The following is a 13,540-nucleotide window of genomic DNA, read 5'->3' on the forward strand; positions in this document are numbered from 1 at the left end:
TTAATTTTATTATTATTATTATTATTATTAATTTTTTTTTCTTTTCTTGACTACTAAAAATGTTTAGGCCATGTTCGGAGGAAAACAAATTCAATAAAAATAAAAATTAAGTGAAAGAGCGTGGAAGGAGCAAGACAAAGACTTCAAAACGTATAGTCTTTTGCATTCCAAAAAGAAAAAGTAAAGTCTTTTCCAACATTTTCCTTTATCTTGTCGTTTCACACCACTTTCCATCCGTCACACATGTGCTGATAATGATGCCTGTCATTCTCACGCTGAACATTTCGGAAAATCGATACCAGTCGACCTTTCTATTGCACACAAAGCCATCTGTCTGTAGAAAACTGTAAACCTTCCCCCAGTATCTACCTGTACAGAAGATATTTTTCAAATAATTTCGCTTACTGGTTGGTAGCTAGGCCCACGTTGCCGTGTTTGATAATCAACCAATTTTTTTCTTAATTTAAGTATTTCTCTTCGTGCTTGCATGTCTGACCTGATCTAAGATAAGAGTCAGTCTTTGAATTTTCAAATTTTCTTTTCACTAAAAAAAAAAAAACTTATCAAAAACATAAGAAACCTTGGGAAAATACAAACCTCAAGTGGTTAGTGCAATTGATTTTGAAAGAACACGAAATTTTTTTTTTTCTTTTCTTCTAATGATAATTAAACATATATATCTTATTATTATTTTTTGATAAACAAAAGATTTTATAAATGAAAGGGAAAAGAAAGAATAAATAGGAGAAGACAACCATTCCCCCCTATTAGACAGGCCTAAGGAGGGGAGAGCAGTGAACATGTGGAATAGCCCCCAACAATACAAAGGGAAATTAGAAAAGAACATTTTTTCACCCAAAAAGAAAAGCTATAGAAAAATTTTCACCCAAAAAGAAAAGCTATGGAAAAATTAAGTAGCCCAATTGCGGGAGTGAAGATAGTATGGAGCTCTTTTGTTGCGACGATTCTGCCTCAAAAAGCTTCTCGTGTTCGGATGGGTCCGAGTTCTAAAGACACCATGACCAGGGTCATCGTCATCATCATCATCAGTTGACTCAGACTCTCCGACAAATCCAAATGAATATCATCTATATTATCAGCTTAATGGATCACCTCCTCACTATGGTTTAACTCAATTTGATCGGTCAGCTCCTCATTATCATCCAACCGTGTCTTTTCCTTTGGAGGAATAACGAATGTCATTGCATCCCAATTCGGAACTTGAAGAAATAATTAACCATCAGAAATAATGATTGTCATTACATACTATTTTTATCTTCTTATCATTTTATTTTTTTAATTCTTTTTTTCTTTTTTTCTTTTTTAGATTCTTTCTCTTTCCTTTTACTTCTCTTGACTACAAACACAGCCTTAATGTTTTCGTACGAATCACGCGATTCAGACTCTCTTGCGAATTCAAAGCCCTATATTACCCGAAATCAATTCCCAAATGAATTCCACTTTTCTCCTCCTCCGTTTTCAGAGAAGCAGGAAGCAGAATCGCCAATTTCTCCAGAAACTAACGCAACTACATCTCTCTATCTGCAACTGCAATAATCTATCTTCATGGCGTCACAGATGGTTGGATCTGCAAACTATGACGTTTTTATCAACTTCAGAGGCGAAGACACCCGCAATAACTTCGTTGGTCACCTGTACGGGGCTCTAACAAAACTTGGAATCCATGCTTTTATTGACAGCAAAGATCTGCAGAAAGGAGACGATATTGGAGAGCTCGACGCAGCAATAAGAGGCTCCAAGCTTTCAATCGCTGTCTTCAGTGAAAAATATGCAGAAAGCAAATGGTGCCTCCAGGAGCTAGTTCAAATGCTGGAATGTCATAAGACCAACAATCAAATCTTTTTTCCAATTTTCTTCAAGGTTAAGACATCTGACGTTAAGAATCAGTCTGGATGTTTTACGATTTCGCATTGGAGACATCGCAAGGAGGCGCCTAAAACTCTACGAAGATGAAAGACGCTTTGCGAGCGGCAGGAGACAAGAGTGGCTGGGTTTTTAACGATGGGTAAGTCTCAGTACCTAGAAACTACTATCTTTGTAGTGTTTTCTATCTTTTCAAGTTTCTACTATCATTGTGAAAAAAAAAAAAAAACTTGAGGAAGAGGTTCTCCAAGCGGAAGAGTTTTGGATCATGTTCTTGTCTAAACCACACAAATGGAATCCACCACAGCTAGCTTGTGTGGATTCCATGTATGTGAAATGGTTCTCGAGTATTTGTTCCCCTCTTGAGCTGGAATGATCTATACATAGGAGGGCAGCGAGGTTATTTTATTTTATAAGAAAGGGAGAGGGAACATTAGGTAGCCTCCTTAGGCAGCTTTTAGAGGATCTTTTCCCATGGCTTAGAGGTGAAGAGTTTCTTTTGGCTAACAACAGGTATCCAGGCCTTCGGCTTATGAGTCAAAGACTGTTTACAGTTGTTTATGCAGTGAATGTTTAATAAACATTAGCTGATTTGTTTTCAAGTAAGGGTAAAATAGTAAAACAAAGATATTTATAATAAAAGCTTCCCTTTTGCATCTTCATATCCCTTGGAACTCCAAATAATGTAATACCATTTTAATATTATATAATATTTATAATATTCATATTAATAGATTATGATATCATATATCATATATTACATATTATATAATATATCATATTAATATATAATATATTATTATTAGCCTTTACTCTGGATGCTTTTGACTCCCTATGAACCATTTTCGGAGGTCAGCGGGACATGGGAGCCTCAGCTCATGCATCGGTTTATCAAAATCACGGAAAAACAACCTTTGCAGTGAAGGCCATCTACGGTGAAGTGCAGTGAGGCACCTGCTGTTGACACATGGCCAATTGTACATCTACGGTTGTAAGCTGGTTTTTCGATATATCCAGTTTACATGGGTTGAGACAAAGGCACGGTTCAGGCGAAGCTTCTCAATCGTAGAGATATGACTGGTCACATATCAGCAGCATGTGCCTCACTGCACTTTACCACAAATGGCCTTTACTAGAGGATGTTTTTCCTGAAATCACCCCCGTTATCCCACTTCCTTTTATTCGAAAGGCGAGCAACCCTTAAACAAAAAGGTTAAAATTGTTATTTATAACCCATAACCTATTACCATAATTGATTAAAAGGAAACATAGTCCCTACAAGCCCCTACGCCAGCGTCTGAGTCATGGTATGGGAGCACTAGTACGTAGAAGCATCAATAGGGGGCGGGATTTCTGCCTTTCATGAGGGGTGGGGTGGTCATTTCACCGCTTGTGTCTTGGTGTAGGGACCACATTGCCTTTTAGGCTTCTTTTTCCCTAGATATAAATAGAAAAATATTTTTAGTCTGGAGTGTGGCTCCTAAGCTAGCACCCCAACCAATGAGAGCTCACGCTTGAGCATCGACCAAGAGGAGTGCAGTGCTCATTTTAGACCCTCTGTGTCTCGGCGTAGGGGTGCACTCTTCAATAGAAAATGACCCCTCAATATAAACATAAACTATGCCAAAGAGAGCCTTAATAATAATCTTTCTTCCATCAAGAAACTTTATCTAATTCATATTAAGGAAAAAATCCCTACTTGGTCATATGCCCCTACACCCAGATACGAGGGTAGTGAAAAGACCATCTTGCCCTCTGGTTGGATGCCTGCACACCTCCCCTGGCTAGTCCCCATGCTAGCATAGTGGCCACGCGACCAGGTAGCAATCCCTAGCCCTTCATATTAGTATTTTCTTGAGAAAGGGTTCTCTGAACCTACAACGTTGCCTACGCTTTCTCACAAAATATTCGTTATTCATTTTTAGGAGGAAAAAGGCTCTCTATTCACGTGGCCTTTGTTCTAGTGTAGGGACCAATGAGAGGTACACATTAACATCAACTAGGGGTGCAAGTTTGGCCCCGACGGCCCCAACCCGCCCTTAGCCTGTATAGGGCTAGGCCCGAAAACTTTGGTCCTGAGGGCCGACCCAGCCCTGAGTTAGGGTTAGGGCGGGTAAGGATTGATGTCTTTGGTCCGCTTGGCTTGCCTTAAGCCCGACTTGATTTTTTACCCTGACTTTTTGGCCCTGATTTGGCCTTGTCTAACCCTAATTTATTGATTGTTTGATGGCCAATTTTTTAAGTTTGGTAATCATTATCCACCATGGTAGTATAAACTACTTAAATTTCTTATCTAATGATTTTTTGTATTTAAATTTTATTTTACTTTTCAATTCCAAGGGATTTAAATGTAAAGCCAAATGAATTTTTAGTTATTTCATATTTTTTAGGGTCAGGGTCAGGGTCAGGGTCAGGGTCAAGGTCAGGGTATACCCGGCCCTTGATGATAAGCCAGGGCTAGGCTATACCTGGGTCCTAGATGGAAAACCAGGATCAAGGCCAATCAGGGACAACCCGGCCTGGCCCTGTTCAATCAGGGCCTATCAGGGTGGGCTTGGGCTAGGCTGAGCACTACAGGGTTGGGCCTGGGTTGAAGTTTTTAGGCCTTGAGTCAGGGTTCATGGCAGGCTTGGACCCAACTAATGGGACTTAGGGTTAGACTAGAGTTTTAAGAAGCCTGGCCCACCCAACCCTAACTCAACAAAGAGTGGATTTTTTTGGCCGAACTAATGGGACTCAGGGTTGGCTAGGGTTTTAAGAAGCCTGGCCCAACCAGGCCCGGTTGCAGCCCTAACATCAACAACAGGTGGTCTTTTGTCATTTCATAGGGGTAGAAGGGTCATTTCGTCACCCTATGTGTTTAGGCGCAAGGGCCACATGACAGGGAACATTCATTTGATCTTCATTTTTAGGAGAGAGAAATAAACAATAGAAAAACATATGCAAGAGGGCGTGGAGTACTTCTTAAGCTCAGAGAGCCTTTCCTTATTGAAATAACCTAGAGGGGGTGAATAGGTTACGCTAGTGAAATTTAAAATCTTTTCTAAAACTGAATCCCAAATGGGATTGCGAAATATAAATTGCGGAATAAAAAGTCACAGTCAAACAACACCAAGATTTATAGTGGTTCAACTCAACCTGAGTCTAGTCCATTCCCTACAAGATCCTCTCGTAAGGTATTCCACTAACTCTTCTCTTTCAGTACAGTAGGTAAGGAGGAAAACCTTTTACACAATTTTTAAAGGATAAGAGTATCCGTACAATCCCCTTTACAGGTAGAGAGAAATCTTACAATCTCCTTTAAGATAAAGAGACATCTTACACTCTTTTAAGGATAAGAGAATCCTTTACACAAGCCTAAGTACAGTCTATACTTAATGTAAAAACAAAGAAATAAGATGAGCGGAATAATAGAGTGTTACCTCCGATGTAGTGAAAATGATGTATGCAATGATGAGAGAATGCTTGCACATTCGTAAGTCCTCACTAAGCCTTGACCAATGAAAGTGTGGAAGACTTTCGATAGGGAATTGAGCTTTACTTGTGATGGAATGATGAACAGTAGCTCAAGTAGTAGGTAGAATGCTTTTGACTTTGAATGCTCTCAAAAGTGTGCTCCAATGCTTGGAATTAATTAATATTTAATTAAGAGCATTAGTGGTATTTATAGGGGAGATTAACCAGTCATTTTAGGCAATAAATCTCACTCTAAAGGTCATATTTTGGGTCAATCGGTTGAGCCAAGAGCCATTGGGGCAAAAAATTGCCGTTGGAGCCAATTGTACTATAGTCGAATGGGCACTAATCTACTGGATGCATTGTCCGGGCAGATGCTGGTCTACCGGGCTTCCACCCGCAGGCCCGACCCGAATCTATTTTGACAAAGTTCTGTCATACTGACCAGTCATCAGTATTTTAGCCGTAAATTTCTGGTCCAACCTCAGATTGACCTGATTCCAGTTGTGTTAGAACCATGACTCAATTTTCTACAACTTTCATGAATGGTCAATCTTCTGATACCTATTTTAAGGTTGACAAAAATACCCTTTAATAGGGTCATTACTATTTTCTCAACAATTTCTTAAACCATATTAGTCCTAACATGTTCCTAACCGCTTTTAGGTCTTTACATTTGGCCAAGGTACATCCTAAGGTCATTCTAAATTAATATAAACTAAAGAATGGATTATATAATGCATGCTTATGAAATGCAATGTAGTGCTTGTATATGGTGTGTGCACTATTACATTGAGCTACACTTAAGGTCTTCTATTCTTCTTGCAGTTGGTCATTAAGAGTCTTCATGTTGACCTTACATGCTTGATGTCTTCAACTCACTTCAAGCTTTGATACACTGAGGTCTTGATCCTATAATATCTAATACCGTCTAATACATTCTTCATGTTTTGATACCAACTTATTGATACTCCACATTTGATGACTTCAAGCTTCATTTCTTCCTTTCATTCGTCAACTTCGATCTTTGATATGAAGTCTCTACAAAACAATACTTGAAGGCAAATTGTGAAATACTTTCATATGTTTGTTATCATCAAAATCAATTTAGGAGTGTGGGCATGTCCCTAAAACTTATATATATATATATATGTGTGTGTGTGTGTGTGTATATTTGAGTTTCACTTTCAATTTTATGAGTTGTGACTTCCTTTTTATATGAACTAATTGCAGGGGTGATCAATCAAAGTTAGTCGAGGAAGTTGCTCAAAATGCTTGGATCCGATTGAATATAGTCGCTCTGATCGGTGTTAAACACCCTGTTGGATTAGCATCTCGCATAGAATCTGTATTATCTCTATTAAAAACCAGTTCTAATGATGTCCAGTTTCTAGGGATATGTGGTTCAGGTGGCATTGGGAAGACAACCATTGCAATGGGCGTATATAATTGCATCTTTAAAGACTTTAGCAAAAGTTGTTTTCTTGAATGCACTAGAGAGCAAGCATCACAACCCAATGGAATAGTCTCTTTGCAAGAAAAACTTCTTTATAGTATCTTTCAGGTGGAAATAAAAATATGCAGTTCTAAAGAAGGATCAAGAATGATAAAAGAAAGACTCGGAAGAATGGATATTCTTCTGATTCTTGATGATGTGGGATATTGTTCCCAATTAGATGCATTGATTGGTGATCCCAATTGGCTTGGTCTTGGAAGTAGGGTCATCATAACAACCAGAGACCAGAGTATTCTAAGTGGAATTCCTGAAAACAATAGAAAAATCTATGAGCCTAAAGAATTGAATGAGAAAGAGAGTCTTCAACTCTTCAGTTCGTATGCTTTTACAATGGACCAACCTCCAGATGATTACATGCAGCTTTCAGTTGATATAGTACATACAACAGGAGGGTTGCCCCTAGCTTTGCAGGTTTTGGGTTCTGATTTATCTATTAACAAAGATAAAAAAGTATGGAAAAGTATGCATCAGATATTGGAACGAATTCCTCATGCGGATGTATATAAAAAATTAAAGATAAGTTATGATAATCTACAAGATGATATTGAGAAAGCCATGTTTCTTGATGCTGCATGCTTTTTCATAGGATGGGAGGAAGAAACTGTAATATCTATATGGGAAGCTTGTGGTTTTGAACCAAGATATCGTATGGAAGTTCTCACTAGAAAATCCCTTTTAAAGATTAATAAGTCGAAATACTTGTGGATGCACGATCAAATTCAAGACATGGGAAGGAGAATTGCCTACAATGAAAGTCCTATGGAACCTGGTAAACACAGCAGGATATGGGCTCAGGATGATATCATCAAGGTATTAGGTGGTGCTAAGGTAAGAACTAATTACATAACTTTTTTTATTTTATTTTTGTTATTCCTCTAATCTAGGTAAGCATGTGATCATAATATATACTTTGATTATTTTTTCCACTATAGGGGAATGAAATTGTTGAAGGTCTCCTCCATAGCTTCAGTTCAAATGATCACATTGTTTTACACACTAAAGGCTTTGAGAAGATGCCTAAACTCAGATTGCTACAAGTTGATGGAGCAGCCTTGGAGGGGAGCTTTCAGTGTCTTCCTTCTGGGTTAAGATGGCTCAGATGGTGGAAATGTCCAATGGAAAAATTACCTACAAATATTTATCATGATGAATTAGTTGTCCTTGATTTAAGATATGGCTTGTTTAAACACGCTTGGAATAACTCGACTGAAGATAAGGTAAGTAGTATTTTTATTTTCTTCTCTCATTTTATACAGAGTATTAATGGACATGTCCTTAAAATTTTATATTCATCTCTTTGTTTTGCAGTTGTTTCAACAGTTGAAAATTCTTAACCTCGGTTGTTGTTGGTCTCTATCTAAGTCTCCCGACTTCTCAGGAATTCCTTGCCTAGAAAGACTGAATCTTGATAACTGTGGAAATTTGGTTAATTTACATGAATCCATTGGGCAGCTCAAGCGACTTGTTTACTTGGACTTGAGATGTTGCTATTCTCTGAAGAAACTCCCAAGCAGCATAGGTAGGTTGAGTTCTCTCCAAAAACTTATTCTCACTCATTGCATCTCACTCAACGAGTTACCTGAATCTATTGGTGATCTAAAAGAATCTTTGGTTGAGCTTTCTTTGGACAAAACAAATATTAAAGCACTGCCTAATAGTGTTGGGCTCTTAAAGAAGCTAGAGGTATTGGATCTTTCACTCTGCCATGGGCTTGTAGATCTACCAAGTACACTGGAGAATATGACATCTTTGCGTTGCATTGATCTTAGTGGACGTGATAAGCTTCGATACATACCCAAGCTGCCCACTAGTTTAATTGACCTTCGTGCTCTATGCAAATCATTGGTATGCTTGCCCGCCATGGAAGACCTGAAAAACTTGAAGAAGTTGTACCTTGGAGATTTTTGTATAAAAGCGGGGCAGCTTAGTGGCTTCGTCAGTAAAGATCTCAACCAATACAGAGAAGTGGATCACTTCGTCATAACAAATCATTTGTTTCCGACACATAGCCAGGTTCTTCATATGCCCATCTCTTCCTACTTTATTGTAACTCCTAGTTAGCAACGGCCAAAATAGCTGGAAAATCATAAATTATTATTATTATTATTATTTTCTTTCTAGTGTTCCTACATGGGTCTCTCTCTTCTCTTTTTGTGAAAAGATATATCTATTTCTTGTTTGGGAGAAGAGAGAGACACAATGAATGCTACAGATTATGGAATCAGAGATTGGTATCACCACTGGCCGACCCCAATTCTTGACTGATACCGTATTGTTGGATCAGTACAGATAAAGGGTAATAAAGTAAAAGTTTGATTTAATGACAATTAGGGGGTATTTCAGTCTGATCCTAGATCGAGATTGGATCAGTATTGACTGAGTCCGATGAATCTTCACGTATATGACTGTACCTGAACATCCGTGGTTTGGGGATATGACATTTATTTTCTCTCTCCTCATTTAATAAATGGCATATCCGCGGATTAGGGACGTTCACGTACATTCACTTACGTGAAGATTCATCGCTCTCGTATTGACCCTGTCCAATCCCGATTGATTCTGATATCTTAAACCATGATGCTGGTGTAGGTTGCATTGCCCGACAAAAAACAATAGATGAATTTTTGAACTTTCCTGCCACCAGCAATTAAAGAAATGGAATCTCAAAAAGATACTTGAAAAATATTAAAATCTAAGAAGTCAAAAGAGAAAGTTAACTATTCCATTTCTTTGACTCCGAATCCAATAGTGATAAAGTTCCTGCAACCCAAGTGACAGCAATTTTCTTTTGTAAGAGCCATTCCCAATTCCCACTTCCCAAAAGCCAATTATAGTTTCTTAAATTGATGACTGACAATTTACAGGTTACTGTTACAGGAAAAATTTCTGTCGGATGTTCATTATGCACGGGTTTGGAAACCTTCGATGGGTGAAGAATGTTCAAGTTTACCAATAGACAATACTCTTGTTGGTTCAACCCGAACCCGTTACTTGATTCCTCCTTATAAGATCTGTAGCAGATTAATTATGCACATTCCTTTGTACTTCACTGTGAACAATGATGACATGGTAGATAAGAATAGTATAGGATTAAATATCACTCTCAGGTTTACAGCCTGTATCTACAGCAGAGATCAAAGAACAACCTACTGTGAAACTAAGCTGAGAATTGAGGACATCAAATTGAGAGATCCTTATATAGTTTATGGGAAAGAGGAGAAGGCTAAAAATGTGCATTTAAGCATCCAAAAGAAGGGATGGGAAGGTCAATTCAACTCCCCGGTGTCTAGGGACAGAAGCTTTCTTTACTCCTTAGTCTACCTTCACGAATTCGAAGGGTTTGATTGGTTTGGGTTTCCTCTGGAAGACAAATTTGCTATTGAGATATCAGAAGTACACAAAGATCTTGCTCAGGAATATGACAATGGACTTAACTGCACTGTGAGACAACTGAACTTTCTCCTACCAAAGATGAGCGGAGAATAACTTGGAGATGTTTTATGTACAATCAATTCAGTGCTTGCAATATGATATGGATGATTTGGAAGAACTCAATTCCATAAATCAGCTTACAAGATGATCAGGGAACCCAAGACCACATCAACCCATATGATCAATTCTCCTTTGAAATCAATATGACATCAATCCCTATATGACTGATAACACCTTATGGTAATATTTTGTTGACCTTGCATATGTACGTTTTTAATTTTTTTTATGTCCTCAATTTGATAAATCAGTTAACAATGATCAATTTCTTCCTGTGGGACAGAGATCACCCGAACGATGGAGTTGGAGACCATTCGTAATATATCCACTGGCCTGGCGATTCAGGATATGGTGTGACAGAGAATGAAGGGTATTTCTACAAATACATGGGAGACTCAATGCATTGGTATTGTAATAATGTTGCCTCTATATCTTATGAATTTTGGGTGTTTTATTCTTTTATCTTATTTTTTAATTGTGAGGTTTATTGGCTATACATTAATATTTCTTCCTTGGGTTCATTAAAGAAAATCCCAATTTAAAGGACCCTGGTACCCTTTTCTTTTTTCAGTTTTGACCGGTTTGATTATGTTTTAGGGACATTGATTGAACCGACTAAGAGGTCTATTTCGGCCAAACAGAGTTGACTAGTTGGCCGGCCTAGTTTGCCTGTGATTCACCCACTAGCTAATTAGGCATGGCTACTAAGGAGTTTGTAGACAGGCCATGGCAACTGGAGCAGGAACTTACCAATCACTTAGACATGTAAAAGAAGTGCATAGAAATTAAGCTTCCTTTTATACTAATAACAGCTTTTATTTTTACCTGTACAAAAAGGTAACAATATAGTTTACATTAGAAACCCTATATGTACATCAACATACCTATTAGAGCTCATCAAGTTTGTGGCTCATATAAATTAGGATATGGTTTTTATACATGGTCGGCACCTCTTCCCTTCTTGTAGGGCCAAATATGGTATTAAAAGTTATCACTTTATGCTTATCGGACGGTTGAAGTGACAAACATGTACATACATGAGATACATGACCATCCACATAACATTTTTCCTATAAATTACACTTGCATTAGTTCTTCAAAGATCTTCATGGCAGATACTGGAAGACCCAGCAGCAGATTCATACACTTCTTGCCTCTTCCATGAGAGAGGAACAAAACAACTTCTTTTTCAGGTAAGGTAACACAACCCGATTGTGTTGGTTGGCCCCACCCAAAATCTGTAGTATCAAAATCAAGTCTAGTCCATGTTGTGATCAACACAGTAGCTGCCAAGGAAGGCCTTAGTCTTGTTACTTCAAAGTAATCTATCACAGACCTAATATAGTTATCATTCACTAAGTTGATTGCTTCTTGCACCAATTGAACTGCAAAGGATAATGGCTTCTCAATCAACTCCCCAGCAGTGCAAAGACAACATGTGAGAACAATCCCATTACCAAAGTATCCCTTTGGCAGTGGTGGATTTAGCTTTGATCTTCCATCTACAGCAAAGAGAAGCTTAGTTTGTTGGTCTGGTTTCATCTTAAGAGCCTTACTTCTGGCTCTCCACACCAAAGCTGTGAGAGCTGTAAAACTAGTGCAGCTCTTTATGGTCCCATCCTCCATGGCCATTTTCTTCAAATGGGTTAGCTTCTCAGGGTCAAAAAAGAAGGATCTGTAAAGGATTTGCTCTTCTTGAAAGAGGGTTGCCATGTTGGATACATCATTGATCTCTTTGAATTCATTGTGGGTGAACTCGATCTTGGGAGGTTGTCTAGATCTTAATATGGATCTGTCTAGGAATGGAGGGACAGTGAAGGGTAATCCTCTTGCAGTTTCAGCCCATGAGTTCACAAACTCCATTGCAGTTATCCCATCAACCATGCAATGATTTATTGTCATGCCAAGCACAAACCCTCCACATTTAAACCTCGTTACCTGAGGAAAAAAATTGAAAATCAGAACATTTGAAGTATGGTTTTTCAACCCTTTTCAAAGGCAGTCAAACATGGTAAGAACAAGTTTTTTTTTTTACTTGACTCAGGTGACTTGTCCAAGTCAAAATCAGGCTTTCCAACTATAATTTGAAGATGGAACCTTGTTAATTGTGCTTAGGATATATTGGAAGGAGAATACAGAAAAAAAAAAAAGTCTTTTACCATACATGGTAAAAAGTTATGTGATAAGTTCAAGCCAAGAATTAAATGAAGTTCTTACTCAAAAGCCTTGGAGCTGGTTGAAGTCATGCCCTTAATAGAGAGATGACTTGCATGTTGGTTTTTCGGAAGGACCATATATTACTATTATTTTATTTTATTTTAATTTTTTATGTAGCATATGCAAAACATGTTTTTTAGGGGTGGAAAAGAGAAAATTTATCTACAAGAGGTGAGCAATGGGTTTTTCTTCTTAAAAAGAAGCATTTTACCGATACAAAGAAAACAACCATATAAAATTGCCTCATCCATACATGTAGTGGATGATTTTCTTCTAGTTTAACTATCAAAATAGTATCACACACCATAACTAAATAATTCAATGACATCATATTCATAAGGATCGAGTTTAATCTTCATGTGCTCATGATGAATAGGAATCCATACACGGTGGGCTTGAGATGTGCGTGGGGGTATTGAAAAGATATTTTTGGACAATACTAAAATCCCTATGAGGTTTATGAACCCTAGACCGGTAGGTGAACCATCCTCTATGGGTATGTAGGAAAACTTTTTCCTATTCATAATTGCTTATTGTCTTTTTCAAGGTATCATGCCTGCATATATTCTTGGTTTTCCACACTACGTGGCCCATCACGAGTCACGGCATGAAACATAACTATATTTAGCGGGAAAAATTAGTTTTCTGTTGGAGAGCAGCCTCTCCTGAAAGGGTGTGCCCCTATGTGGATCTCTTCGATAGAAAATACTTGCCCATATTTAAGTAATCTCATGCATACAAGATGTGAAGTTTATTTACCCCCAAAAAAAAAAATATTGTTTGTACATATATGTCATACCTGGGCTGTCAACAGAGGCATCTCTAAAATGCTTTCAGCTCCAGAAACAGTGTACACAAGCTTCCCTAAAGTCAAAGGATCAGGAACAGTTATATCCCCTAAAGCTTCAATCTCACAATCTGCAAAAGCTTCAACAAAGGGTACACCTTTGTTTGTACACTTCACAATCAGTTTTCCTT

At 38.0% G+C, this 13,540-nt stretch overlaps 3 protein-coding genes across 6 annotated transcripts in view; 2 read left to right on the forward strand and 1 right to left on the reverse strand.

Moving 5' to 3' along the window:
• The first annotated feature begins 1,382 nt into the window (after positions 1–1,382).
• On the forward strand, positions 1,383–2,134 carry LOC122071898 (toll/interleukin-1 receptor-like protein). The gene has a single exon (XM_042636365.1). It carries the CDS (start codon positions 1,567–1,569, stop codon positions 1,972–1,974), a length of 408 nt encoding a protein of 135 aa, XP_042492299.1. The 5' UTR covers positions 1,383–1,566; the 3' UTR covers positions 1,975–2,134.
• On the forward strand, positions 1,899–10,891 carry LOC122071896 (disease resistance protein RPV1-like). Its single transcript, XM_042636360.1, has 6 exons — positions 1,899–2,026; positions 6,574–7,684; positions 7,789–8,073; positions 8,165–8,869; positions 9,734–10,528; positions 10,629–10,891. The coding sequence occupies exons 1-5, from the start codon at positions 1,971–1,973 to the stop codon at positions 10,340–10,342; spliced, it is 2,766 nt and encodes a 921-aa protein (XP_042492294.1). The 5' UTR covers positions 1,899–1,970; the 3' UTR covers positions 10,343–10,528; positions 10,629–10,891.
• Positions 10,892–11,254: 363 nt separating this feature from the next.
• The window catches only part of LOC122071897 (omega-hydroxypalmitate O-feruloyl transferase-like), a 5,766-nt gene continuing 3,480 nt past the window's right edge, over positions 11,255–13,540 (reverse strand). The window contains exons 3-4 of one of the 4 annotated variants that reach the window (XM_042636362.1): positions 13,362–13,480; positions 11,257–12,283 (exon numbers count right to left, since the gene is read on the reverse strand). In XM_042636362.1, the coding sequence (XP_042492296.1) occupies positions 11,423–12,283; positions 13,362–13,480 (980 nt within the window). In that variant the 3' untranslated portion in view covers positions 11,257–11,422. Of the gene's footprint in view, positions 12,284–13,361; positions 13,538–13,540 lie in introns of all 4 variants that reach the window. The other 3 variants (XM_042636361.1, XM_042636363.1, XM_042636364.1) reach the window with 3 other exon arrangements.

This window comes from Macadamia integrifolia, chromosome 2 (genome assembly GCF_013358625.1).
Source record: "Macadamia integrifolia cultivar HAES 741 chromosome 2, SCU_Mint_v3, whole genome shotgun sequence".
Lineage (NCBI taxonomy): Eukaryota > Viridiplantae > Streptophyta > Magnoliopsida > Proteales > Proteaceae > Macadamia > Macadamia integrifolia.